The sequence below is a fragment of the Micropterus dolomieu genome, linkage group LG16 (assembly GCF_021292245.1).
Source record: "Micropterus dolomieu isolate WLL.071019.BEF.003 ecotype Adirondacks linkage group LG16, ASM2129224v1, whole genome shotgun sequence".
NCBI lineage: Eukaryota > Metazoa > Chordata > Actinopteri > Centrarchiformes > Centrarchidae > Micropterus > Micropterus dolomieu.
Window position 1 is genome coordinate 6,043,088 of NC_060165.1, and position 25,390 is coordinate 6,068,477.

At 40.2% G+C, this 25,390-nt stretch overlaps 3 protein-coding genes across 4 annotated transcripts; 2 read left to right on the plus strand and 1 right to left on the minus strand.

Annotated features, from left to right (window-relative positions):
* Positions 1 to 972: 972 nt before the first annotated feature.
* On the minus strand, positions 973 to 5,661 carry fgfr1op2 (FGFR1 oncogene partner 2). Its single transcript, XM_046072412.1, has 6 exons — positions 5,403 to 5,661; positions 4,253 to 4,389; positions 3,899 to 4,016; positions 3,530 to 3,672; positions 3,201 to 3,314; positions 973 to 1,455 (listed from the first exon to the last, which is right to left on the minus strand). Exons 1-6 carry the CDS (start codon positions 5,425 to 5,427, stop codon positions 1,318 to 1,320), a joined length of 675 nt encoding a protein of 224 aa, XP_045928368.1. The 5' UTR covers positions 5,428 to 5,661; the 3' UTR covers positions 973 to 1,317.
* Positions 5,623 to 9,763, plus strand: med21 (mediator complex subunit 21). Its single transcript, XM_046072413.1, has 4 exons — positions 5,623 to 5,773; positions 6,126 to 6,240; positions 6,963 to 7,063; positions 8,972 to 9,763. Exons 1-4 carry the CDS (start codon positions 5,732 to 5,734, stop codon positions 9,149 to 9,151), a joined length of 438 nt encoding a protein of 145 aa, XP_045928369.1. The 5' UTR covers positions 5,623 to 5,731; the 3' UTR covers positions 9,152 to 9,763.
* A 2,784-nt stretch (positions 9,764 to 12,547) lies between these two features.
* LOC123985177 (serine/threonine-protein kinase 38-like) lies at positions 12,548 to 24,602 on the plus strand. 2 transcript variants are annotated; one of them, XM_046072597.1, is made up of 14 exons: positions 12,548 to 12,922; positions 18,051 to 18,190; positions 18,830 to 18,881; positions 19,387 to 19,509; positions 19,702 to 19,785; positions 19,902 to 20,025; positions 20,320 to 20,474; positions 20,641 to 20,743; positions 20,934 to 20,995; positions 21,577 to 21,694; positions 21,853 to 21,976; positions 22,138 to 22,233; positions 23,281 to 23,372; positions 23,734 to 24,602. In XM_046072597.1, exons 2-14 carry the CDS (start codon positions 18,057 to 18,059, stop codon positions 23,856 to 23,858), a joined length of 1,392 nt encoding a protein of 463 aa, XP_045928553.1. In that variant the 5' UTR covers positions 12,548 to 12,922; positions 18,051 to 18,056; the 3' UTR covers positions 23,859 to 24,602. The 2 variants fall into 2 exon arrangements, with proteins under 2 accessions (XP_045928553.1, XP_045928552.1); XM_046072596.1 differs by having other exon boundaries at positions 12,555 to 12,649.
* Positions 24,603 to 25,390: the final 788 nt, after the last annotated feature.

The following is a 25,390-nucleotide window of genomic DNA, read 5'->3' on the forward strand; positions in this document are numbered from 1 at the left end:
GATTCATTGCTGTAGATTAAACTACCCAATACTATATAAATTAATTATAATTATGATACGTACACATTAATGCAGCAGGAATATTAATCCTGTTGCCTCCCTTGATTGTTTGCCAAATATCTCATGTGATAAATTGCACAAAAAAGTATCTACCTATCTTTAATCCAAAAACATAATAATCAAACACTGACAGGGATCATTTACATCATCAGTACTTTTACTATAAGTGCATTTTGCGGATAATACTTTTACTTAAGTAAGTTTTGAATGCAGGACTTGTAGTATTGTCTCAGTGTGATATCGCTACTTTTACTTAAGTAAAAGGATCTGAATACTTCTCCCACCACTGACCATGACCAATCATAATGCAACCGGCTGATCCCGAAAACGTACTGCACGGTCCTGACTCGAACTGGAGACCTCGGGTACGGGAGGCAGACACGCTGACGAGGAGGCTAAAACCCATGGACACTAGCGTCGGTCACCAGTGCGTCTCTTAAGGTGTTGGGAGGTGAGGTATTTTCACTGCACAGCCTTGCTGGCTTACATCACAATAACATCAAAGTAATTTATACTAACAAGCACTTTTTAATTATGTTCACAAAATTATTTTAAAGCAGTAAAAATACTGCGGTAGTTGGTTTGTTTCATTCACAGAAGTGTTTTTCAGTTACTGAAAGGCACCATACTGTGGGAGGAATGATTTCCAGCGCTACATCTCTGGCTTGGTGCAGCTCTGCAGCAGAAGGGGTAGTTGGATATTACAGCATATCCTGTGTGTTCTAAAAATGTTGTGTAAATGGGTAAAAATGTTTCTATTCCTGCTTTTAAACTGCTGATGTACAATAACATGAATAGCAAAAGAGAGAAGTTGTGGGTCCGCACAGGTCACCCAAACAGAAACAGTAAAAATGGGAATCTATGCTACATTTGAAGTAAAATTCAGTCCATAACAACCCAGCAGAGACAACCTCAGTTTATAGATTTATTTCAACTCAAGCTCTTCTTTTACTCATTCACACATTAAAACCTTGCAGACACCACAGACCCATATATGCTGGCAAAATTACAGAATTACATAACAGAAGTACCAACAAAAAAACGAGAAAGATGTACGCACATTGCTTGTGCCTGAATCACTGGACAGGGAGGAGCCTCTGGAGCACTGAGCTGAAAATGCTCCAGGAGAAAAGAGGAAGGAGAGGATCGAGGAATCTGTTGGGTGACAGGTGAAGTGGTATGTGGCAAAGACTGTACACACTGTACACAGTAGTGGCAGCGGTAGGGGGAGGGGGTTGGTCAGTCCCCGTGAGCTCTCTAACTCTTTCGCAAGCTGACGTCAGCACTGGTCAGTAATGGCGACAGTGATGTACTCTCAGATGTGTCTTCTCTTTTCAGAATCAGGAAAGCCTCGCGACTGATTCCCAGCAGCTCTCGGAGTCCACAGTTCTCCATCTAAAACACAGAAACACAAGTGTACAGCCATACATTCATATGAAATAATACCACCGCTGCCAGAAAGTCTGCTATTACTACTAATGTGTTACCACCCGGCTTTTCATTTAATGCTGCATCAGGAATATTTGCATGTTGGTGGCTCCAAATCAACCGCGTCACCATATGCACCATCAGCCTTGCACATATCTGAAATTATGGTTACTCATATAGACGGGTTTCCAAGAAACAACACCGTATGAGACGTGCAGGGGGTAGAAAACAAACCAGAAAAAACGAGCGCTTATGAGGTAAACAAGAGAGATTATTTTTGTGCCTGAAACTGCACAAAATCGTGAAAGTAATACATGGAAAATGTTGAATATCCCAAGAAGGAAACCTCCCTGTCAGCTCAGAGTGCAGAAAAGCTAGAGGTATCTAGTGATATGGTCAGAGTTCTGGATTTTAATAAGGTGGTGAATAGAAGTTGGTGAGAAAGAAAGACAGACAACTCACTGTTTTTGCATTGTTTATGGCAAATTGATGAATACTGCAAAGGTTATCAGGCATGCATTTAGAGTTTTACTGTGCGATTTGGTGACAGCGAGAGAAGGCCGACTAATGCGGTTGGATGGAAAATGTATCATGTTTTTGAAAAACAAATCGCAAAACAGATGTGTAAAAATTTTGTGATTTCGTGCGTGACTGATAAATAATTAAATCCTGTACGGAAATAGTATAGTGATATGCTTCTGCACTAATGTAAAACATCAGGCACTCAGACATGCGAATGTTACTAATATACTGTATATACAAAGAGGGGGCTTCTGTGATATTAAGGTCTTAGTCACAACTTTCTCACTAGTTTGTGCACTCTCGGCTAGCGTTATTACTGCTACTATAGCTGCTCATTCTTACTGCAAAATCATGGCTGAATCCTAATCTCCACACTCTTACTTACACACTTTTCGGGGCGTTGCTGGGAAGTCCGCAAGGGTTTAGGATTGTCCCGCTGTCGAATCGTAAGGTACATGAGGGCTCTCCCACAAACACCCTGAGCCCTTCATGCACACTTTCCGTAAATCCACACCTCTGCACTCTTTGCCTGGGGGAATAACCCACAGTTTATAGCGTTGTGACGTTAAACACGGGGTTACCAGGGGAAGCCCGGCAGCGTTAAAAAAAGCAAACATGGAAGGTGAAACTACAAGAAAAGTTTACATGTAAGGGTATGCTGCTGTTTTGATGAAAAAACAAGTAAACTGATTATTTGAAAATGACCTCGACCTCTCTGTAAGACAGGAGCCTGGAATAGGTTCAAATCAGACAGTCAGCCCCTTCAGTGCCTCGGCCGTGAAGAAAGTAAAACACACAAAAAGAAAAAGTCCCAATCCCACATTTGGGGGTGCCGTTGTCAAGGTTACGTGATATGTAGCAAAGTGCTGTCCCAATATACCATTTCAGGCCCTTGCAGCCTCTCGAACTAAAGCATTGAAAAAGTGATGTCGTCAACTAACTCTGAGGATTCAGGGTGGAGATTGGGCCCAGGTGTCATGTTAGCTAGCCACAACTAACAGATGTCTATCAAATGTGGCGTGTCATAATAAACAAACAAACAACTTCTACAACTGCTTACTATTTTCCTCTCATGTTTTGATTTGAGACAGTCCGTACCCTGCACCAGAATTGTATTGGGACAAATAGCGTCCTGTGTGTTTGGAATTGTTAGAAGTACATGTGGAACAGGGTAGCACATTTGCTTTTACCTCTAGCTGTTTAATCCTCTCCTCGTCTTCACATGTCCGTCCATCATCCACCTCTATCGCCTTCCTCATCACGGAGGCCATCTCATTGATCTTGTCTATGTGGGCTTGCATTTCCTGCAAAAAGGCGAAGAACAAATAAGAACAAAGGGCAGTAGAAATTGATAAATACATAATAACTAAGTGATTTTATGCCTTTGCATGTAAGACAGCTGACAAGTTTCTTTCCAGTTTACAATCAAGGGGAAAAGTTCGAGGACAGAAAGAGTCGTGTAATAACTGGTGCTCCCAAAATTATGAGGCATTTAAAGGAACAAGTGGGCCTCACTGACCGTGGTGTGCTGCTCCTTCAGCTGGGTCACGATGGTTGGGTCGTCCCTCTTGCTGGCCATGAGGAGCCTGAACACCTGCTCCCTGTATTTGGTCATGATGAGCTCTAACGCAGACTGATGTTCCTCCAACGACGTCCGTAGCTCTGCAGGAAAAGTGAACACAGCTTCATGTTGCATTGCTGCGATTTGCAACCACATTATTTTACCAAAATAAACTATTAGGTATGGTTGTGTCCAACAGGAGTCCGCTTAATAAATTGCATGATGAAACAAATACCTATTTCCTTTGTCATGTTTTCCTTAAAACCACAATACAGCCATCCAACCATACGATAAACATTAAAGAACAATTACAAATGAACCGTCTACCTTTGTTCTCCTGCTGGAGTTCTCTGATCTGACGGTTTTCCTGTTGGATTCCCAGGACCAAACTAGAACGGGGACGATGTCGTGCAACCTGGTTCAGTGAGTCAATCTCCTCCTGGTACTGCCAACAAGAGATAACCAAACCAACTCCCCTTAAACAACTGAAAGGTCTAAAATGTTGAACACCTCATAGCTGGAAAGCAGTGCTGAGCCAGAATCATTATTGCTGGCTTTTTAAATAAAAACATATTTTAAGTTTCACTCTACTCAGATATAGCTTTTGGTCATTTTGTAATAAAGCATATATAAAAATAACATATCATATTTAATTTGCACCAAAACTTTGAGATACCATACCTGCTTCATGGCCTCCACTCGCTTGTTGAGCGATGTTGTCTGTTCGATTAACATCTCAGCAGCGTTGTCATGGTTACGAAGCCTTTCCACTAACGATTTGGCATCTGCCAGGACCTTCTCTAAGGTACAGTTCATGCCTGAGGAAATACAAGCCGTCATCACAAGACGGTTTAATGACAACAGCAGTCTAGTTTTGATAGAGAAGAGTGGGCACCTTTCTTTATAACTGGAAAGTGTTGTCATTTAGAGATGGGAGGTATTTCAATGTAGTAAATACCTGGTTAGCCCACAGACTAATCAATTTAATGTCCTATAGGTGATAAATAATATCTAAAATAATCCAACATTATGCCTTATCAAGCTATTCTGTACACCGCTTTCCGAGATGATGTAAAGAGTGACACTAACTGCTGCCACACCACCAGACTGCAGAGCAGCTTTTCCCCCCCAAGTTATCAGACTCTTAAACTCTAATTCATCCTCAGCACTGCTCCAGTGATGATAGTTTCTGTTTACCATTTTTCATAATTGATTCTTTATCAATTGTCTGCTATGTAGCAGAAGGGAGTTACAATAATTTCACTCTATAACTTGTTATATTGTTACAATAAACCTACCTACCTACAGAAACTGAGCACCCCATGTGTCCATCTCTAGATTGTGTCCCAAAAGTAAATAAAACTAACATCAGTTGCTCAGGACCATGACCAAAACAAAGTAAAAAGACACAACTAACCAAAAACACAGTGTACTTGGGTCGTTGCCAACCCCATCCCTCTTCTCCTGGTCACACCTTGAATGACAGCTGCTGTCAGCTAATTCGCTCAACTCAAGCTAATATTAACGTTACTTTGTTGTAGTGATATATTTAGCTGCTGGTACGCCATATGTATCGTAGCTGTAGTAAACGTAAAAGCACTATTTTTTCTGTTTCTTTTAAAAGGCTAGGAGTAATCTGATATTGCCAGTAACGTTAGCATGAAATCTTTGCTAACTTATTAACTTAGCTGAGTTACTAACCACACTAAAGCTGTCATGCAAATCCACTCTTACTATAAGCCTTTTGGTCCAACTGACAGGGTGGCATTCAAAATAGTTCTTCCAAATTAACGTAGGGAAATAAATAATAAAAAAAACTGTAATAACTTACCTGAAGAAACCGAAGTGCAAGACATCTGAATTTAGCTAGTCCCTTACTTCCTGTTGATGTTTGGTAGCTGACATTAGCTGCAGGTTAATTAGTCCTCAACAAGAAGCAGCAAGTAGAGGTTCTGATTAAGCTCTGTTCTCTTTTAAAACGCAAGGAGATGTCAGCAGATATAAACTCGCTGATTTAAACACTTAACTTGTTTGCAGTCAGTGAGATCATTTCAGTGGCTACAGCTAATTTAGACGCTTTCAAAGTACCGTCCAATCACGCGAGATTGTATGATATGAGGACATTCTCGCGACAGCGGGATTTGTTAAATTACAGAAAATATGGCGGACAGACTAACACAGCTCCAAGACGCTGTCAATTCGGTAAGACACATTTTGGAGTTTTTAAAACGATAACTGATGAAAAATAACAATATTTTGACTGTTTCAAAATAATTTAAAGGTGTAGCCATTGTGAAGCAGTGGCCCAAATGTTTGAGTATGTTTGTAAACATTGCTTTATCAGTGGTAGCTAACGACCAGGGGCCTGAATCACGAATAAGTCAGGTTCTGGTTAACGTTATATCGCACACAGAAACGCCTGCTACAGTATTGCAGTGTTAAACAGGGGAATATCAAAGTGACTCGTAGTAGCAAACAGGTCGCCGGCTGGCACTGTCAACAAGTACCTTCCTGCTTAACCCGAAAGTGAAATGCTATTGTTTTATGTGTCCAGCTTGCAGATCAGTTTTGTAATGCCATCGGCGTGCTGCAACAGTGTGCGCCCCCTGCCTCCTTCAGTAACATCCAGACGGCTATCAACAAAGATCAGCCAGCGAACCCAACTGAAGGTGCTTTATTTGTTCTTATTTGAAACCCTCGTCTTTGTTATTTACTTCTCCATCTTCTCCTGTAATATATCTTGCCTCTCAACACTCAAATTATTGATGTACCAATCCAATATTGACCTTATTCAATTGATAGGATGTTACCGGATGTGACTAATCCATAATAACACACAAAATCCCAGTTACATTCATCATTCGCAACAAGGCAATTTTTAACAGTATAATTTTAACAATATTTAAACATTTCATAGTCTAAAAAACAAGGTTTGTAACTGTAAATGTCCCACTAGTTACTCAAAAACTGAAGTTACAGCTTTATGTGACTATACACATGAGAATGATCCCAATTAGTTTCAGTTCTTGGTATTGGTCAATACTCTTAGCCTGGTTTCAGCCCTCTGAATCACTGCACATATACAAATACTGTAATAATGAGTAATAAAGTGAAACAAAACAGCAACTCGTTTTTTTATCCGGCTACAATACTGTATCTTTAGATATTGGAGTTAGTGTTGCGACAGAAAAAAATATAGATACATCCCTCCCTTTGCACAGTTCACTCTGTAACCACTAAGCATTGTTGCTGTCTTCTTTCCACATGTATTTATGTCTCTTAATATCATCTGTCTTATCTGTTTGTTAATGACTTACAGGATAGAGAAATCTGTTTCGTTCAACATTAAAAACTTAAAAACTTTTTTTCTTTTCTTTTTACCTCCATCTAGAATATGCCCAGCTATTTGCAGCCCTGATCGCCAGAACAGCTAAAGATGTGGATGTACTAATCGACTCTCTGCCCAGTGAGGAGTCCACGGCAGCTCTGCAGGTCAGCACATTCGCAAGTACCTTTCAGAGGCGCGTTTCAGTTACAGATTCTGCTCCTAAAAAGGGGGACAAACACAAACAGAAGGCCAGTTGGTATTCCTGGTTTCAGTCAGCAGAGGGAGCCATTTGAACGCTTGTACAGCTGCTTTCAGCATTGACAATTCAGATAAAGAAAATGATGTCTGATCATGGGTATAAAACAAACAACCACATGACTGTACTCTGTTTCCAGGGCTCTCTGCTGGATACTTATTAGAAGAGGCCTAGATACTGCTAATATGCTCTTGGATAAACATTTTTATTATTGAAACCCAGTAGTAGTAATATTTCTCTTTATTTATTAGGTTTAAAGTTTTCATGTTGAGTGAGCTGCTTTAAGTTAATTTCTTATTTTGTCTACAATGGAAAAGGAGAGGAAGGGTTGCTGATGTTTCTGTGTTGATTCCTTTCCTGAAAATAGAAGGTTATATTCGCTTAAACGATCCCTGTGGGTTACTAGGTAATAAATAATGCAAGTGATAGGAGTGAGCGACCAGATGTATATCTGGAATGACCATAAGGGTAGAGCATGACTTCCCATGTATATTTTGAGCTCTGTTTTTGTCACTAGATTGAAAGTTAACACCAGTTTTTCATTAACTAAAATCCACAGGTTCCAAAAGGTGTCCTTTTAAGTATCAGTATATAAAGATGACACTGATTATTTCCTCTTAAGTTCAGTTCTAGTTTACATCACTCAAAAGTTAAGAATGGGAAGTTTGATGGAGGAGTGCATCATACTGTGCTGCAAATGACCCTTTCCAACACAAACATCTTTTTAATATTGCATTTTTGAGCTAATCCTTCTCTTAATGTTCTCATAACCGCCTTTATAAGAAGAGATCCCGCCTGTATCAGAGACGCAAAGAGTGTAGAATTCTGTCACTTGTTTATCTTTACACGAGAGAGAGCGGAAAGGTCAACAATGTTGCTGCTGGTCTCCTCTTGAAATTAAAAGTAAAATGAGGATTCTGGAAGCACAAGATGTTTGAAGCTCTGTCCAACATAAATATAAAAGAACGGAGTACTGAAAGAGGTAGAAAGTACAATGAATAAGAACTTAAATTATAGTAATTAAAAATGTCACTTAACAGAGCCAGTGCCTCTGCATTACTGGAGCTCATAAGCACTATAGACAGATGGAGAAATACACAGCAACTGTGCAGTGTAAACCCTCCTATTAGAAGAAATAGGAGAAAGAAAGAGAAAGATCCACAGACTCTTCACAAGTTAACTGTGTCAAAACAATATTTAATCAGTGACGTTATCAGCTGCAGGGGAACATCCCAAGAGACTGAGCACACCTCTGTATCACTTCCCTCACATAGGTTTCATTTATCTTTTCTTTGGGGGGGGGGTTCCATCTTGAGCCATCAGTCTGTCATCAGTCAGTTACAACTAACTGGCAGCGTTGTCTTGAACACACAAACTACTGACCAGTATAACAGAGTAGCAGAGTGAAAAGGTTACTTTATTTTGTCACATAATTCTAGTGGTATGTGGTGCTTTAGTTTTGGTTTCATGTGCTAAGGTTCATTATTATTATTATTATTATTATTATTATTATTATTAAAGATTTAACATAGAGTTTGGCTCTGTTCATAATGTCTGTTGTCACCAGGGCATTATGTAAGGTCATCAATCACCGAACCTTGTCATAAAAATTAAGTTGTTGCCTCTTTGGATTAGTGTGAGAGGTGACTGTACTTTGCATTTTGTTTGCTTGTAGGTTGCTCATTTTTAAAGACTTGTTTGCATCACAACTTGATTTGCATAAAAAAAAAACACATCAGTCATTTGATTCACAAAAAGACAGAAAATACCGCCGCCTTTCATTGTGAATGAATCTGACCTGCTGTGACCTCACCAGGCGGCCAGTCTGCGGCAGCTGGAGGAGGAGAACCACGAGGCAGCAGCCCGTCTGGAGGAGGTGGTTTACCGCGGCAATATGCTGCTGGAGAAGATCCAGAGTGCCCTGGCTGACATCGCCCAGTCTCAGCTCCGCACCCGCAACGGGGCACCGAGCCAGCCTTCACCAGCCGAATCCTGACCCACAACGTACATAATGCAGTTTTGGACAATCCCCCCCCCCCTCCCTTTTTCCGTCTCATTTTCAGCCCTCTCATTTTTGCCCTGTTTTTACCCTCAGACATCAGCCGCAAGCCTCAAAAACACTCAAAAATATGCTGAATGTGTTAAAGAAATGTGAGATTCTATACAGCCAATGAAACATCACTTAATCGCTTCATTACAATGTCATCATCACACATCAGCCACTGTTCTGAAGGCAAACACAATGAAAAATGTGTCTGAGTGTAGAAGACTAGATGCCAGCTGGGAGAGAGTACACTGTTAGGTTTGGGGAGCTTTCTGACATATAGAAAGTTAGGAAAAATCATTTTTTATGGTCCAAAAGACTCCAGTCTGAATGTGTGAATGGTCACCCGGTTATGTTTTTTTATGTTTTATGTATATGTTATATATATTGGTTAAGTCTGTTTTTGTAGATATTTATGAATGCAGTGATTTCGAAATTCTGGTTTTGGAGTGTCTTCACTCAAAAACACTCCTCGGATCAGTTAACAGATCGGCTCAACTCACTCTATCTCCATGTCTGACGAGTCTTGTTTTTCTTTTTTTTTAATAAAGCTTGAACAAAGTCTTTTGGGATTTAATTTGTTCCAACTATTTGTATCTTTATAGCAGCTTAGTTTGACAGAATTGTTTTCATTCGTTCTTCTAATTGTTTTTTAATAAAATGTCTATCAGGAAAACAAGTAGAAGGATTTTTATCTCCAGAACAGGAGGTTTATTGTTGCAGTTAGTGCTCATAAGTGTTGCTTTTCCCTCATCGTATTTATTTGAAGAATTCATATCCAAAGTGCATGGAACCAATTTATATTCTAGTCTTTGTCAATCCATAATAACAAACCGCTGCGGTGCCTTATCGGTCCTAACTAGCTCCATGTATTTCATAAAGGAGTCATACAAATGATGATAAATCATGATGTGGCACAAAATAACTACAAAATGATGTGGTGAATGATGCGCTATTGGAAATATCTCATTTTCAATATGACCACACTTCTGCTTTTCAGGGAATGACCAAACATGTGACCTGTGATTCTCATTCATTGTTTATTGGTAATCGAGTACTGGAGCTGCTATTGTCATTTTTGACAGGAGCCATCACTTGATCACCTGCAGCCTATTGCACCAGCTGTGTGTAAGGTCAAACAAAGCCTATAGTTGTAATGTAAATTATTACTAAGTCAAAAGTTGTATACATTACTAAAATAAAAGCGATGGCACCATGGAGAGAAGTTACAACATAACTCTATGTAAAAACGAAATAGTTACACATGCCCCAGGCTAGGTGTAATTCATGAAATGTCACAGGACTATACTCAGTAATGATAAAACTGCAGTTTTTCTGCCCCACAGCATCATTTTGCAACACAGTAATCCAGTAGAGAAATAATTTATTAGGCCATAGAGTCGACTTCACAGAGAGCTTACACATATTCGGTGCAACCCAGTGCTGAAATGTAACATGCCGGTGCTGCTTGGTCATCACCGCCTCAAAATGTCACAAATACTTCTAGGAACTAAGCATTGGTTCTGGTATATGTCATGATGTCTGAGAGGATTTCATAAGCCAGATAAAAATAGCATTTCGGGAAAAAATGACAAACTGCAGAGGATTCAATGGGGAACAAGAGCTGCTGATGACTGAGAGATTGGGAAATCAAGATTCAGCCTGAGAAATCTGAAAATTCTAGGTGGCAAGAAAGGCCGAAGACGTATTAGGATGGGTTTTTGTTGTGTACTTTGTTCTTTTTGGGAAAAGCTGGCACTTAAATTACACAAACTAACCAAATGAATGTTTTATGACATCAGAAGCCCTCATAACCCTTTTTTCTAAAGATAGGAAGATGTATGTATGTAACTACTGTCCAAAGCTCAAGCAGCCTGAGAAGACCTGGATGGTCACAAGATGATTTATAGAATATGAAAATACATCATAATGCCTCACCAATGATGTGTTTATTTGATGTGATGTATTTTTAATCCAATTAAACAGCCTCTCTGCCTCTTCTTACAATCTCATAAACAGGCTGAATAGGAACCATCGCTCAAAGGTTGAAGAAAATTTTTCATAACTGTAGTTGATTTCATATAAAATGTGGCTCAGTGGTCCGTTTCAGACTGAACTTTGTGAAGCTTGGGCTGCAGGCCAGAGAGTTTATAGCCCAAATCTAAAATTAGGTGCTGTGTCACAGCTCAGCGGGCCCCGTTGATGTGAGAAATACAAAAACAGCCTTGTCTGCTGGACACCACACCCAGATGTGTTAACAGGGTACACCCACCCCAGTTTATGTTGACATCATGGCTCTAACAGTGAAAGCACTCAACCTGTCCAAATATGGAGATTTATGGCAGAGAAACTTCTACCAGCCTGAACCGCTTTTCTCTGTGTTTTGCTCAACAAATGTTTGATAGTGTTAAAAACTGTTTACTGCATACACCTGTTCTTTGTCCTACAGACCTTTGGCATATAGACAGAAGTGAACAAGGAAATGAAAGATTCCAGATACGGAGAATACTTCTCTTGCTGAGAAGATGGGAGGAAACAAGTCAGTTTCCTTTGGAATTTCTTGATTGTAATGTCGAAATGGGAAAACAATGAACGCGTTTCACATCATTTAGGCCAAACAAGCTGCAGTCATCTTGGCAGTTACACCAAAGGTCTCCGATATTTCCTTAATAGAAATATCTCTTTAATATTTCTATAATGTAGCTGTTCTAGCTATATAATATACTGTCCTACTGTCTGTGGCACTTCATGATTTCACTTCTATCTTATCACACTTTATGGTGTCTTATCTCCTACATTGTTACAGGCCTATAGTCATTCAAAAAGTCCATGGGTATTCCATAGATTACAGTTTTGCTTTCATGTTTTTATAGTAGTGGTATTTTAATATAAATCGTTCATACGTTTTGTCTATTTGTAATCTATAGAAGTAGAAACCCGCAATTTGTTTTGACCCTAACGTGACATTTCATTGACCTTAAATACCCTCTTGTAGATCATATGCCATTTGCTATTTATGTGTGAGGGAGTGAATTATTTTACAGTGTTGTTTTTTGTAATTTGATTCTCAAAAAGCATCACAATAATATTAGTATTTTCAGCACAACTGACATAATTATGTAACAATAATTCCAACTACTGCAGTTACTCTTATATAGCTGCAAATGCTTGCTAGCCAGATGAACCTGCGTCCTGGAACGCAGCCCTTGCGGAGCGATTTAGATCTTCTCATTGGCTGATACACACGTCATTCTCCTATGTGTTCCATATATGATTGGCCAGTGGACACAATTGGTCCTCTTCTTTATCGGTGATTGGTTCTTGCTAACGTCATTCACGTTACGACGTAGCGTGGCCGGAGCCTGTGATGAGCCCGACGGTCCCAGGAAGCAACGCTGCTAATTTCGTATTTTATAGCGATAAAGAAGGAGGGAAACGATGCATCTCGAGGTCAGGGATATCACATGAAGACATTAAAATATTTTCAAATTATTTCAGATTAGATTGCTGTCAACGTCAGAGGACTTTTGTTATGATTTGGCGTTGATATCGGCGATGTTTACTGTGCAGCCTGATAAGTTCCTCTAAACGGTCGCCAATATCTGGAGCCTCAAGGCTTCGGCTGCCTAAATATTAGGCAGGAAAAAACACATTATATATTTTTTTCATCTGGGTCGTGAGCTGGCGACGAGCCAATAATTGACTCTGGAGCAGGACACGGAGGTAGGTGAAAAAATATTTCCCACAGAATGCTCTTTATTTGTATGCTGCTGACAGACAGACAGAGACGCAAAGAGAACAGAGCAGACAAATAGCTAGCTAACTTAACACAACACGGCAACAAACAGACCCAATATTGGTATGAGGAAGCCTCATAATATTAAAAATTATTGGTATCTCAACACAGAATTTTATCTAACTTAGTATCAGCCATCATGTGTCAGGCAGAAGTTGCGGACCCGGGGTGGCAGATAGTACAGGTTTCACACGGTAGCACCAAAAGTTTAAATTGAGGCGAGTTGGGAAGTATTAGCCAGACAAGACATTAAAGTGTGCATGCAGTAACACACCTCTGCAGAGTACATTCATTCAGCAGCACACTAGATTAAAAAGCACGACCATAACTTTACATATTAAACATAACATTTAATTTGAAATACAATGACAGAACACATATATTTGAAATTGCATTTCTTTCCAATTTTGAAGCATATTCTGAAGTATCTATATTACCACTGGAGGAACAAACTCTGTATAACTATGAATAAGAATAACGAATATTTTAGATGATACAGCATAATGTTAGGAATATTATTGAATCATTTATACACACCATGAAATTCCCATTATTAGAACACTATACTGCCTTTTCAACAAAACGTGGTATGCTTTTGATATAGTCTTTCATTTATTTAGTTTGTGTGTGTGTGTGTGTGTGTGTGTGTGTGTGTGCGCTCGTGCATGCTGCTTTACTCTCTGGCTTCATGACTGTGCCCTTTCTTTCAGGAGGGAAAGGGCTTCCTGTCCAGTCACTTACAGTACTTAAAGGGTGGAGTGTGTCTGTGTTTAAGTGTGTCTGTGTTTAAGTGTGTGTGTGTGTGTGTGTTTCGATACTCACACATAAACTCAGTCGTTTTACACCAAACTGAGAAATCCAACATCTAGGGTTAAAAAGAAGTTACACTCAGGATTTTATTTGATTTCACCTTTCAACTTAATGAATAGATCGTTTCCCAACACATTAAGAGTCTAACTCTCAGCCAGGTCGGATAATGAATTACAGTGTGACAGCAGGATTCTTGCTCTCTTCTTATGCAGTTGTTGGTTGCTGTGCTACGTAGTATCAACTCATGCACATAAACTCAGGATAATCCGCAGACTTCAGCTGTCAGGAGTTTTTATTGGAAAATACTTGTGGTTTAAAAAAAGTCTGCGAGGACTGTTGAGTATTAGTGAGTGGACATTGTTTTCTTGAGGAACATATTGCCTTTGACTTGTTGGAACTTAAGTTTTCAGGTACTTTGAGCACATAAAACAAAATTTCTTTCACTTCCATTGTATTGAGGCAGCAGCAGAAATCTTTGTAGCTGTAGAAAGTACGCACATATCAGTAAATTTCAAGTCACAGATAAAAATACTTTGTGAGCTGCACACCTCTTTTCTCTCTCCTACAAATACAGCAGTTACAGCGTCTCAAATTCTCCATTGCACGTGCACAAATTCTAACAAATGAAGAAACTCCTACGCTCGCATTTCTGCTGCGGTATACTATAATGCGAATGTGCTAAAATGGGCAGATCAGTATGTGAATTTACACAATGAGATTCGCACAGCTGTAGAAATACTCTCACTTGCGGCACATATCTCAGTGAAATGTGGCGCAAAAGTGATTTGTTATCTATAGAGCCAGGAGTGGGCACTGTCCAGAGATCACAGAACCTTTTTGGCCAATCAGTGGATCTCATTGCACTTTTCATATAGATCAGGTCCACATTGGACTCCGCTAGTCACTGAGGCTATGTGAAGTTTGGAAACAGAAGTAAGAGGACATTAAATACTGCGATCTCTACGATTCACTTGAAAAGTATATTGGAGATGCCTTAGATCACAATCTCACTGAGAATCTTTGCAGACATCTTGTAATTAGTCTGCTTTTGCTGCTTTGTGTTTGGACAAGGTTGTCTTTTTATTGGGGATCATCTGCGGTCTTTCCCTTTTAAGTTGATCTTCCTGGGAGGGTTGTTGCTCAGGCAAATATGTACAGACCTCATAACACCCTTATTTGTCAGTTTCCCAGTTTCCCACCAACACTAAACTGAGCACTTTGCAGCAGGGATTCAGTGATTTTTCTCAGAAGTCAGGAAGTGTTTTGTTGTTTGTGGGATTTTTGGGGCCGGGACGGAAAAAGGACCAGTGACTAGACGAAACATGGGTCCTATCACTGTGCTGCAGGGCTGTTTTATCTCTTTGTGAGCTAATCGCCCATTCATAATATTCTGATGGTGTACTGCTGAAATGTTTTGATGATGTATACATCCACTCTTTTCCTTATTACATAATATCTTCAACTTCTCCAAATGTTAATATTCTATTAATCTTAGTGTTTAACTTTTTTTCCCTTGCAGTTTCGGTTTTATTCAGACAGCCAACCACTAGTTGTGGTTTCCACCTCACTTGTATGTGTGTTTTTCTTCTACTCTCTGCGGTTTTCATTCCACCCACACTAGGGCTACGCATCAAATCCAACATGTCAGTATGTGTCCTTGTAGAGAATATAGTTCCCAAATTGCGTGGGACTGAACAATCATTTCATTAAAGAGAGCATGAATAACGACTAAAGTGCTGTTCATACATGATGTGTTGTAAATTTATGATGGAGGAGGCCCATCAGTCATGTCAAGTAATTTCCCATGATGTCTTTCTGTCCTTCATCTTTGTTTTCACTTTGTTTGGAATCCGTCTTTGTCAGTTGGATATGGTCGGAGACTGTGTAAAAATGCAAAGGAATGCATAGTGAGAAAGATCTGTACAGATTTCACGGATTAGTTCCTGGAAGGAATGAAACCCTGCAGACCGTGAGCCATCCAGCACATGATTCCATGCCCCTGTTCCAGGGTCACAAGAATATTTTTGTACCAGGGATATGACTTGAGTTACTCCAGACTCCTGTGAGTCTGTAGCCAAGGGATCTGTTCCACAGTTGCACTCACTGAAATGTATAGCATGGATAGCACTAGCAATGGATATCACTTGAAAGAAACTAACTACCCAGAAATATGCATTACTCTGCCCAACATGTCTTCATAGTGTGTATGTGGGGTTGAGGCAGCTCAGTCAGTGTTGGTGACTCCTGCTTCTTCTAATGGAGCACTGCTGCTCACTGCTGTCTGGGAGTCATTTACTAAGTTGCCCTTTGATTTCTTTAGATAGAAGGCATTTTGCATTACTGGTAATGATTTACATTAAAAGCTTAGCTACAGCCACTCTCAAAAGAAAAGCAATAGCGAAAGTGTCATTCCATAAAACCTTTTATTAAGATGTAATTCTTTAGTAAAAAGAAGTAAGCTGAATGTCCGTGGACAAGTCATTTAACGTTACCTAACACACAAATCATGGCTGGAACTGCTGGAATAGTGTTGTGTTGCTCGTCCATACAACAGACTGCCCTCTGAGGTATGAGCTCGTCTTTGTTGCTTGCATGGTCTGACTCCTCCACTATTACCCAGTTCTGAGTAACTTCACTCTTCTCCATGTTTATTTATTCTGAATTCAAATTTCTTCCCTGCAACACCGGCAAGTGTGGAGGAACTTATTACGATGAAGTTAGTTTTAAGTTTGATCTCCAATCTCTAACTTGAAACTAACTTCACCGCGGTGCAAAGCGGCATCATCTCCCGGAAATATTATGGTTAAGTGTGTTGCGACACAACGAAATAAACGATAGAGCATAATTGTGAACGAAAGATGTTTTTTCTATTGTTAAATGATATATATCATCATATCACACAGACCTATGATGTTCTGATATATCAGCCAATATTCTTTTTTTTTTTTCTCCTTCTTTTCAGAAACACATAACATAAATGAAGATTTTCCCTAACATTTTTTATGTGTAGTTATGAGACCTCACCAAGATAAGTCACATTATGCAGTTTAAAACTAAACTTTTTTAGTTTTGTAAATAGTACTTTGAGCAAAAGTATTTCTGATTATGTCAGCTAATTGCTGTGGATTTGCGCCCTGCTGGGGAGTTGCAGTTGAGTGCCCTCTGGTGGACACACTATGCAACGACAACACTTGTAACATGATCAAAGGATCCGTCTTCCATCTCTTTTTTAAATTGTGATTTATCGGTTGTTATAAACACTGATATCGATTCATCTGCAATTAGCTCATATAATAGATAACAGCGGCACAACGATTTATTGGTCCGGCTGTTATACAGACTACGACTCAGCCTCTAACAACAATTGTTTATAGTTTGCAGTGTTTCTGGAGGACAAAAATAACCCTGATGATCAGACATGGTTATTTGCCAGAAATGGAGGGTCTAATTAAATACGCAATCAAGTAGGGCTGGACGATATGACCTAATATCAAAATCACCATTATTTAACCATTTACCTTGATTACCATTAATGAAGGATTTTATTTTTGTTTGCCCCCATAGTTCACTGACAAGGTTTGTACTGTAACTATGCTCAACTGTTAAAGGTGAGATATAGTTTTCAATTCACAAATGTCAAAAATTGATTATCTAAATGTTAATTGATAACTTGATGTTGACAGAAAGCAAAAGGCGGAAAACTGTTAACAAAATTTCACACGATCAACAATATCATTGCGCAACTAATGATTTTCATGGGGTGAAGTCACATGACCACATAGGTAGTATGTCTTTAAGAGGAAAGTACATGAATGCACACAGTGGGGAAAATATTAACAGGATTAATAAAATGGAATAACTGAAATGGCAAAATTATGTCAGTTAGAGGCTCTGAATTTCTGAGTTTTATTTTTTCAATTAATCGTCCAGTCCTACGATCAAGTGGCATCATGGGAAGTGTAGGATCCAGCGTTTTTGGGTCTTGACGCACACTAGGCCTGGTATGTTGGAGAGCCTTCATGGAGGGCATTGCGTGACCCCCACACACACGCATTTAAGTCTGTGAAACGTTTGCCACTGTTACCAAAAGTGACAATTACAGGATGAATGAGCGATCACATTAGAAAGCGGCACTGCAATGTTTATCACTATTCTCATGACTAGTTGGTAAACAGCCGTACTGCACCAGTAGAAGCAGTGACAGACGTGCACAACCTGAAGTTGTCTTTTCCTATAATCTTACAGGATAGTATGGCCATGACGGGAGGGACTGCAGCTGCCCTTCCCATGAGCAACCACACCCGAGAGAGGGTGACTGTGGCCAAGCTGACACTGGAAAACTTCTACAGCACTCTGCTCACCCAGCATGAGGAGCGTGAGATGAGGTAAAACTACCCAAACAGTTTTATAGCCCACAGTACCTGATGACGTGACCCCCCCCCCCCCCCCCACACACACACACACAAATGTATAGAAACACACCTGTCCAACTGCATCTGTTACTCTTGGTCAGTAATATTCCAGGCCATGTTGTCTGTGTCTGTTTCAGACTTTTACTTCCTGGTCATTGTACTTATAATATTACCTCATACAGTACAAGGGGGTGAAGACCTTCACCATAGTGCAGCAAGCTACCTCAGTTACTTCCTGCATTTTAATGTAGCTGTTGTTTAAAGCATCAAGTTTCACTCCATCCGCTGCTGGAAAAAGAGGTGTTTTGTCTCAGGTGTGAGCACATCGAAGGGCATCTCATAATCCACCTCTTGTTTTCTCACATTACCACATTAGAGCTGGTCTTTATTCCAGGTAACAGGGTTTAGTGCCTCTTGTAAAAAAAAATAAATAAATAAATAAATTTAAAAAAAAACCCAGCCGAGTCACTGTTGACACTGACATCCCTGCATAAACTGTCAGGGGATCCAATTTCAAGATCAGACACGTTCCCTCCTTGTACGTTTCCTGACCTTTTTTTTTTTTTTCTAAGCTCAATATTTTCACTATGTTTTTCTTTCCTTAATTCGTAGGCAGAAGAAGCTGGAGAAGGCCATGGATGAAGAGGGTTTGCCAGATGAGGAGGTACAGTACTTTTTGTTTTCTCGCAACTAATCTCGCATACTACTGGACCCATCGGCCTAATATGTTTTGTGCACATTTATGGCCGTATGCTCAAGGACCTCTCATGGTTGCAGTGATTCACAATTTTACAATTTTAAAAACACCTATTTCATTGACTGTTCTGTTTTATACCACCATTGGCTGCTGAGTCCTCCTTCCTCTTAAGAGGCCTGTAGGTAAGGACGTTAGTTACCTATCCATCCACCCTGACCTCATCCCTTTGTCTTCTAAGTCACCTGACTTTTTGTTTTCTCTTTGACATCCGCACGTAAAATGACACGCCGTCTCTGCACAATATAAGTGGTCAGTAGAGACCAAGTGATGTGAAATGACAATCAAAAAGCAAGAAAGACATTGGTTTTTATTCACTAAGCCTGGCAGAGGTCTGCACTCTACTGAGTGCACTCTTCTAGTTTTATTTTAACCTGGATGACTCACTGTCTGTCTGGCTGTCTGTGTTTTGCAGAAAGTAATGCGCCGCTCGCAGCATGCCCGTAAGGAGACTGAGTTTTTGCGACTGAAGAGGACACGACTTGGCTTGGATGACTTCGAGTCCCTTAAAGTTATTGGACGAGGTGCTTTTGGCGAGGTAACCTAAAAGAAAGACGTGGAAAAAGTTGAAGTTCTTGTATGTTTTCACTGAAATGTTGCAACCCATTTTTTGTACCTTACCATTGGTGTGTTGTTTGTGTGAACAGTGCTGTACATCCACACATTGGCTGTCTTCATTTTTATTGACATTCTTAATGAATTGAATGAACTGTGATGTTGTCTCTTTCAGGTCCGTTTGGTGCAGAAAAAGGACACAGGGCACATTTATGCCATGAAGATTTTAAGAAAAGCAGACATGCTGGAGAAGGAACAGGTAAAATATCTGTCAGCGCCACAGGTCTTAAGGATATTATGACATACTGTTAAAGATGCTGCTGCTGTATTCATGCTCTTGTATTGTACGTGAGGTTGTCTACTGTCTCCCTGCAGGTTGCTCATATCCGGGCAGAGAGGGATATTCTGGTGGAGGCGGACGGCGCCTGGGTGGTCAAGATGTTCTACAGCTTCCAGGACAAGAGGAACCTCTACCTCATCATGGAGTTCCTGCCTGGAGGTTTGCACTAATAACTTAAGACTGATAAAAGTCCTAGACTAAGCACTACCTTTGTTTGACCCTAGTGTTTGAGGTCGTCTGTTGTTAGTATGTTCACTCTTCCATGTGGATTGCTTTTTAAAACTTCCAGTGTTTTGTTTTTTTCATGAACGTTTAAAACAGCTGACCTATAGAACTGGATACAGGATGGATCACTACGCTGTGACAGAAATCAGTGTTGTACAGAGAGGTTTTTGTACGAAAATGTGGTGTATTAACATTTTAAAAAGTTCTGACGTCTGCTCTTGCTGCCAGGCGACATGATGACCCTGCTGATGAAGAAAGACACTCTGTCTGAAGAGGCCACACAGTTCTACATCGCAGAGACAGTTCTGGCCATCGACTCCATCCACCAGCTGGGCTTCATCCACAGAGACATCAAACCAGACAACCTGCTGCTGGACTCCAGGGTGAGACTCACGGACAGACACCCTGAAGCTTCCTGCCAGTAAAGAAAGAGTGTGTGTGTGTGTGTGTGTGTGGGGGGGGGGGGGGGGGGGGGGGGGGGGGGGGTGTGTGTATGGTGTGCATTGGTGGCTTTCTGCATATAACTATCAAATGTGTATTTGCTCACAGGGACATGTGAAACTGTCAGATTTTGGCTTGTGTACGGGTCTGAAGAAGGCTCATCGCACAGAATTTTATAGGAACCTGACGCACAACCCGCCAAGTGACTTCTGTGAGTTCAAAATCTAATATTTAAGTGAAAAGGATCCAAACTTTACAGATTTAAATTAAGGTGCAATATATATAAGTGGTAACTTCCACCAACAGAAATTTTCAGAAACACTGCTTTGGTCAGCAACATATACTGTAACTATTGAAGTAATCACTCGCTTTTCCTCTCTTTCCTTTCCTGCATCTCGTAGCCTTTCAAAATATGAACTCCAAGAGGAAAGCGGAAACCTGGAAGAAGAACCGGAGACAGCTTGTAAGTTTATAGAAAGCCCATTAGTAAGAAACAGAGAATAATCCATTCTGCGGCATGCAGAAGAAGAAAAGAAAAATCACAAAGTAACTTCCTGGCTTCTGCAAAAATTGACACAGCAGTCGCTACATCCTGGCTCATGGAACTTTATGTCAATTATCAGCATGAATGGAACATGTTTGACTGGTCAGTTTTACTCAGTCAATCAAAATGTATTTTACATGGCACCTTTCAGACAAAGCAGATGCAATTTAAAGTCCTTTACATGTGATGCATAGGATTTAATATATGGATTTTAGAGACTAATGCACATCAAAACAACCAAAAATGCAATAATAGATAATACAAGCAACAAAAAAAATCTGAAATATAATATGATATATTAAAGTAAAATGTTAACAAATAAAATAAAACAATATAATTATATAATAAGAATAATCAGCAGTAAATAATAATGATAGAAAATAAAAAGTATAAGTAATAAAGAGATGGGATTCTAGTTTACATTTACTAATTGAATTGATTATTTGTTAATATATTCCTACCCGGAGCCTTGACCTTAAATCTCTCTGTGTGACTCTCAGGCTTATTCTACTGTTGGAACGCCAGACTACATCGCTCCAGAGGTCTTCATGCAGACGGGATACAACAAGCTGTGCGATTGGTGGTCTCTGGGCGTCATCATGTATGAAATGCTCATCGGTAAGCATGCATTTGTCTGCATGTAAGAAAATGGAGACCACAGTACACAAGAATAGAACAAGTAGGGCACCTGATATTGTTTTGATTAAATCTATGTTGCATGGCAGATTGAAATATGAATGAACCTGCTGCTATCACAAGTCATTGCCTGTGTTCAGGTTATCCACCCTTCTGCTCCGAGACGCCGCAGGAGACATACAGAAAGGTGATGAATTGGAAGGAAACCCTCGTCTTCCCACCTGAAGTTCCCATCTCTGAGAGGGCCAAAGACTTAATATTAAGGTGTGTTAAGATCCCTTTTTATTTCAGTTTTCTCTTTTATAAACTCTCATGAAGCCCGCACGCCAAACGTGGGAGTGGAAAGAGAATAATTGTCCAAATAATGTGTATACAAAGGTTTATTGGACAGTTAAATTAGTGGCCTGCTGTTTGTGTGTTTTCAGGTATTGCACTGATGCTGAGAACAGGATTGGAGCTGTGAGTGTGGAGGAGATCAAGAGTCATCAGTTTTTTGAGTCGGTGGACTGGGAGCACATCAGGTACATGAAAACCAAGCCCGTTTCAGACATGCAGCACATTTCATACCCTTCGCTAGCCACGCCCTCCTTCGACAAACTGGCGGACCTGTCAGACTTTTATCACAGTGCTGCCACTGTCTATCACTGCACTCACCGGAGAAATATTGTCTAATTTTTGGAAAAAGCGATCTCAGAAAGAAGCAGACAGTTTTGCAGTAGCATTGTGCTTTTGAAGGTTTTGTTCAGGCTGTCAAAGTGACATGAAAAAAATAAAGACAGAAGCTAAAGCCTAACGATCACAGTGTAAAAGTGAGCCACCACATTGCCTCACTATTGAGAAAGAGGACAGCGATATTGAGGATCAACAGTGTTCCTGTACAGCTCTGCGGGTCTCTTTTTGCTTTTTAATGAGCGTTAGCTAACTAACAATAAATTAAGAACAATCCACAGCCTACAATTTTCTAGATTTGTTTTAGGTTTTGGAAAGTGTGAATAAATCATACTTCTTTCAACCTCTCTGGGTAGTGACTGTAATTATTACAAGGGCCCCAGGAACAGCGTTTGACCATATCTTGGAAAAATGCAGCTAAAAAAAAGGCTAGAAAACGATGTATTTTGCATACGAGTCAATGAAGCGCAGCCATGAAAGTGTCGGACCGCAGTTAGAGCGAGGCCTATACTGCACTGTGATTGGCCAGCTGCATTTTCAGGGTGTATCTTAGCAAAGGGTCGACGGTTGGTCTCACTTTTACATAAAAGTCACGATGACAAAGTCAGATCTGTAACATTTCCATAAACACGTCAAAGCGACCCAAGTGCCGTCAGATTAATGTCAACGGTAAGATATGTTTACTTTTAAACATTTATGTCACAGATGCGTCTTGTCTGAATGACAAAGAGACATTACTTTAAGACATAGATGTTGTCTGAAAAGGGCTGTTCTGGCATGAAAGGTATTCTTATGCACAAAGCACTTTCAGGAATATGCCATTCTTTAGCTTTAATGGAAAGACGCCCATGTTGAAGATGCCATACTTATTTTTTTCTGTGTTCTTCATTCCTCCTCAGGGAGCGGCCAGCAGCCATCTCCATTGAAATCAAGAGTATCGACGACACCTCAAACTTTGACGACTTCCCTGAATCAGACATCCTTCAGCCAGGTTTGTCTTATTGACAGGCACTTTCTAGGAAGACACATTCCTTTATCATTTTATCATGATGGCTAGAAGATCTTAGGTTATTGTTCCTTCTGTTTATCAATGTTTCTTTTCTTGTGTTGTGTTATGTTTTTTGTGCCGTACCCCAAATTGCCTCTCTGAGGACATTAAAGTTTTCTAAGTCGCCCACTGTAGAATAAAATCCCTTTTTAGGAACATTAGTCTGGTTGGATTCAGACAAAAGGGAACTTACTGTCTTAATATTATCATGGCTTTAAAGCTTCTCATTTTCATTGTGTGGTCTGTACCGCCCTCTAGTGGCAATTAAAATAACACCTCCTTTTTGTTGTGTGTTTATTAACAGCCAGTGCAACGGAGCCAGACTTCAAGTCGAAGGACTGGGTGTTCCTCAACTACACATACAAACGCTTTGAGGGTCTGACTCAGCGAGGCACCATCCCCACATACATGAAGGCAGGGAAGGCCTGAAACGTTGTTGTCGAGAAAAAAAAAGACGTTTTACGGACACAGGGTCGGGTCGTGGAGCCCCGCTGGTGCTGAAGGCTGCGCTGTCAGCCTCTCAGTATAAATGTAACCCTTACCACAAGTTATTTAGGTTTGCTCAGCCGGCGAAAGAACGGCAAGAGCTCGGAATATTAAGGAGTGTTACCGCATTACCTCGGTTGTTTATATCGTATACATGTGCCGTCTTTAGCCATAGCTCTCAGACCAGCTCAATAACTAGGACACTAAATCAGCATATCTGCATGTTCAGCGGCATACTGCTTCTGGAAAGGATTTTTTTTTTTACCACCTAAAAGTGAATGAGGATGGAATACAAATCACTGCTTCCGACATCTTCACAGCGATAGTTTCTACACTGGTGGCTGAATTAGCTCTGATGCAAACAGAATTTCTAATACTGAAGACAAGTTCTATACACTGTAGTCACAAGCTCTATACACTGTAGATTAGTGAGTTAGGACAGGTGCCCCTCACCTGTTCTCGCCCATACTGTTTTAAAGGAAAGTTCCAGCATGATTTCAAGGGTTTTGGCTCACTCTCTGCTTTGTATTTAGGAATTACTCCCACTGTCAATGACGGCACCCATTTAAAAGCTTAAAAAATCTTTCATTTTATTTCTAAGCTTGTCAACACATTTTTAAACATGTCCACCACTTTGGTCTCAATCTCAACAACTACTGGAGGATTGCCATGACATTTGGGACAGTACACAAATGATGAATTGTAATAACTTTGATTTTTATTTTATTTTTTTTCTTCATCTAGTGCCATCATCAGGTCAGATTTCAGTTTGTCCAACACTTTGGTTTATGACCAAATACCTCTAAAGCTAATGACATTCCCATCAGCCTCAGCTCTGCTTTGAGTTTAGCGCTAATTAGCAAATGCTGGCATGCTAACACGCTTAATTAAGATGGTGAAGCACCTGGTTAACATCAACATGGTAACATTGTGTGTGGATGTTAGTAAGCTGACATCACGACTGTGTGTAAGAACAGCCTCACAGAGCCGCTGGAATTGTTGCCATAAGTCTTGTCAGATTCTGTAAGAAGTGTAGTAATACAGGGAACTTGTATAATTACTCTTTTCACAGTTCAGTGATGGAGGAGACTGAATTGAATGTGTCTAGGTGTTTCCATAAGAAGTAGCATTAAAGGGACAGAAAATATAAAACAAATGAGCAAAAATTCAAATCATGCTGGAATCCTCCTTGAACCCCGACCGTGGCGAGACGTGCGACCTCTGCTAGCAGTTGCTATTGCCTTTCTCCCAGAGGAACAACTTGTAGCCGGGGAAGATGTGAATGCAGTTCACCCTGTGCTTGACATCCGTTACTGTGGGGAGTTGCCCAATCACAAATGCCAACAAACTGCCACGTGTCACTTCCCTTTTAGTTGCTTTGTTCAGATCAGCGCTATAGTAATATTCCCTGATTTTAATTCTGATGAGCCCGAGGGCTTCCTTCTTAGATGGATTGAACATGCAAAGTGCCTTTT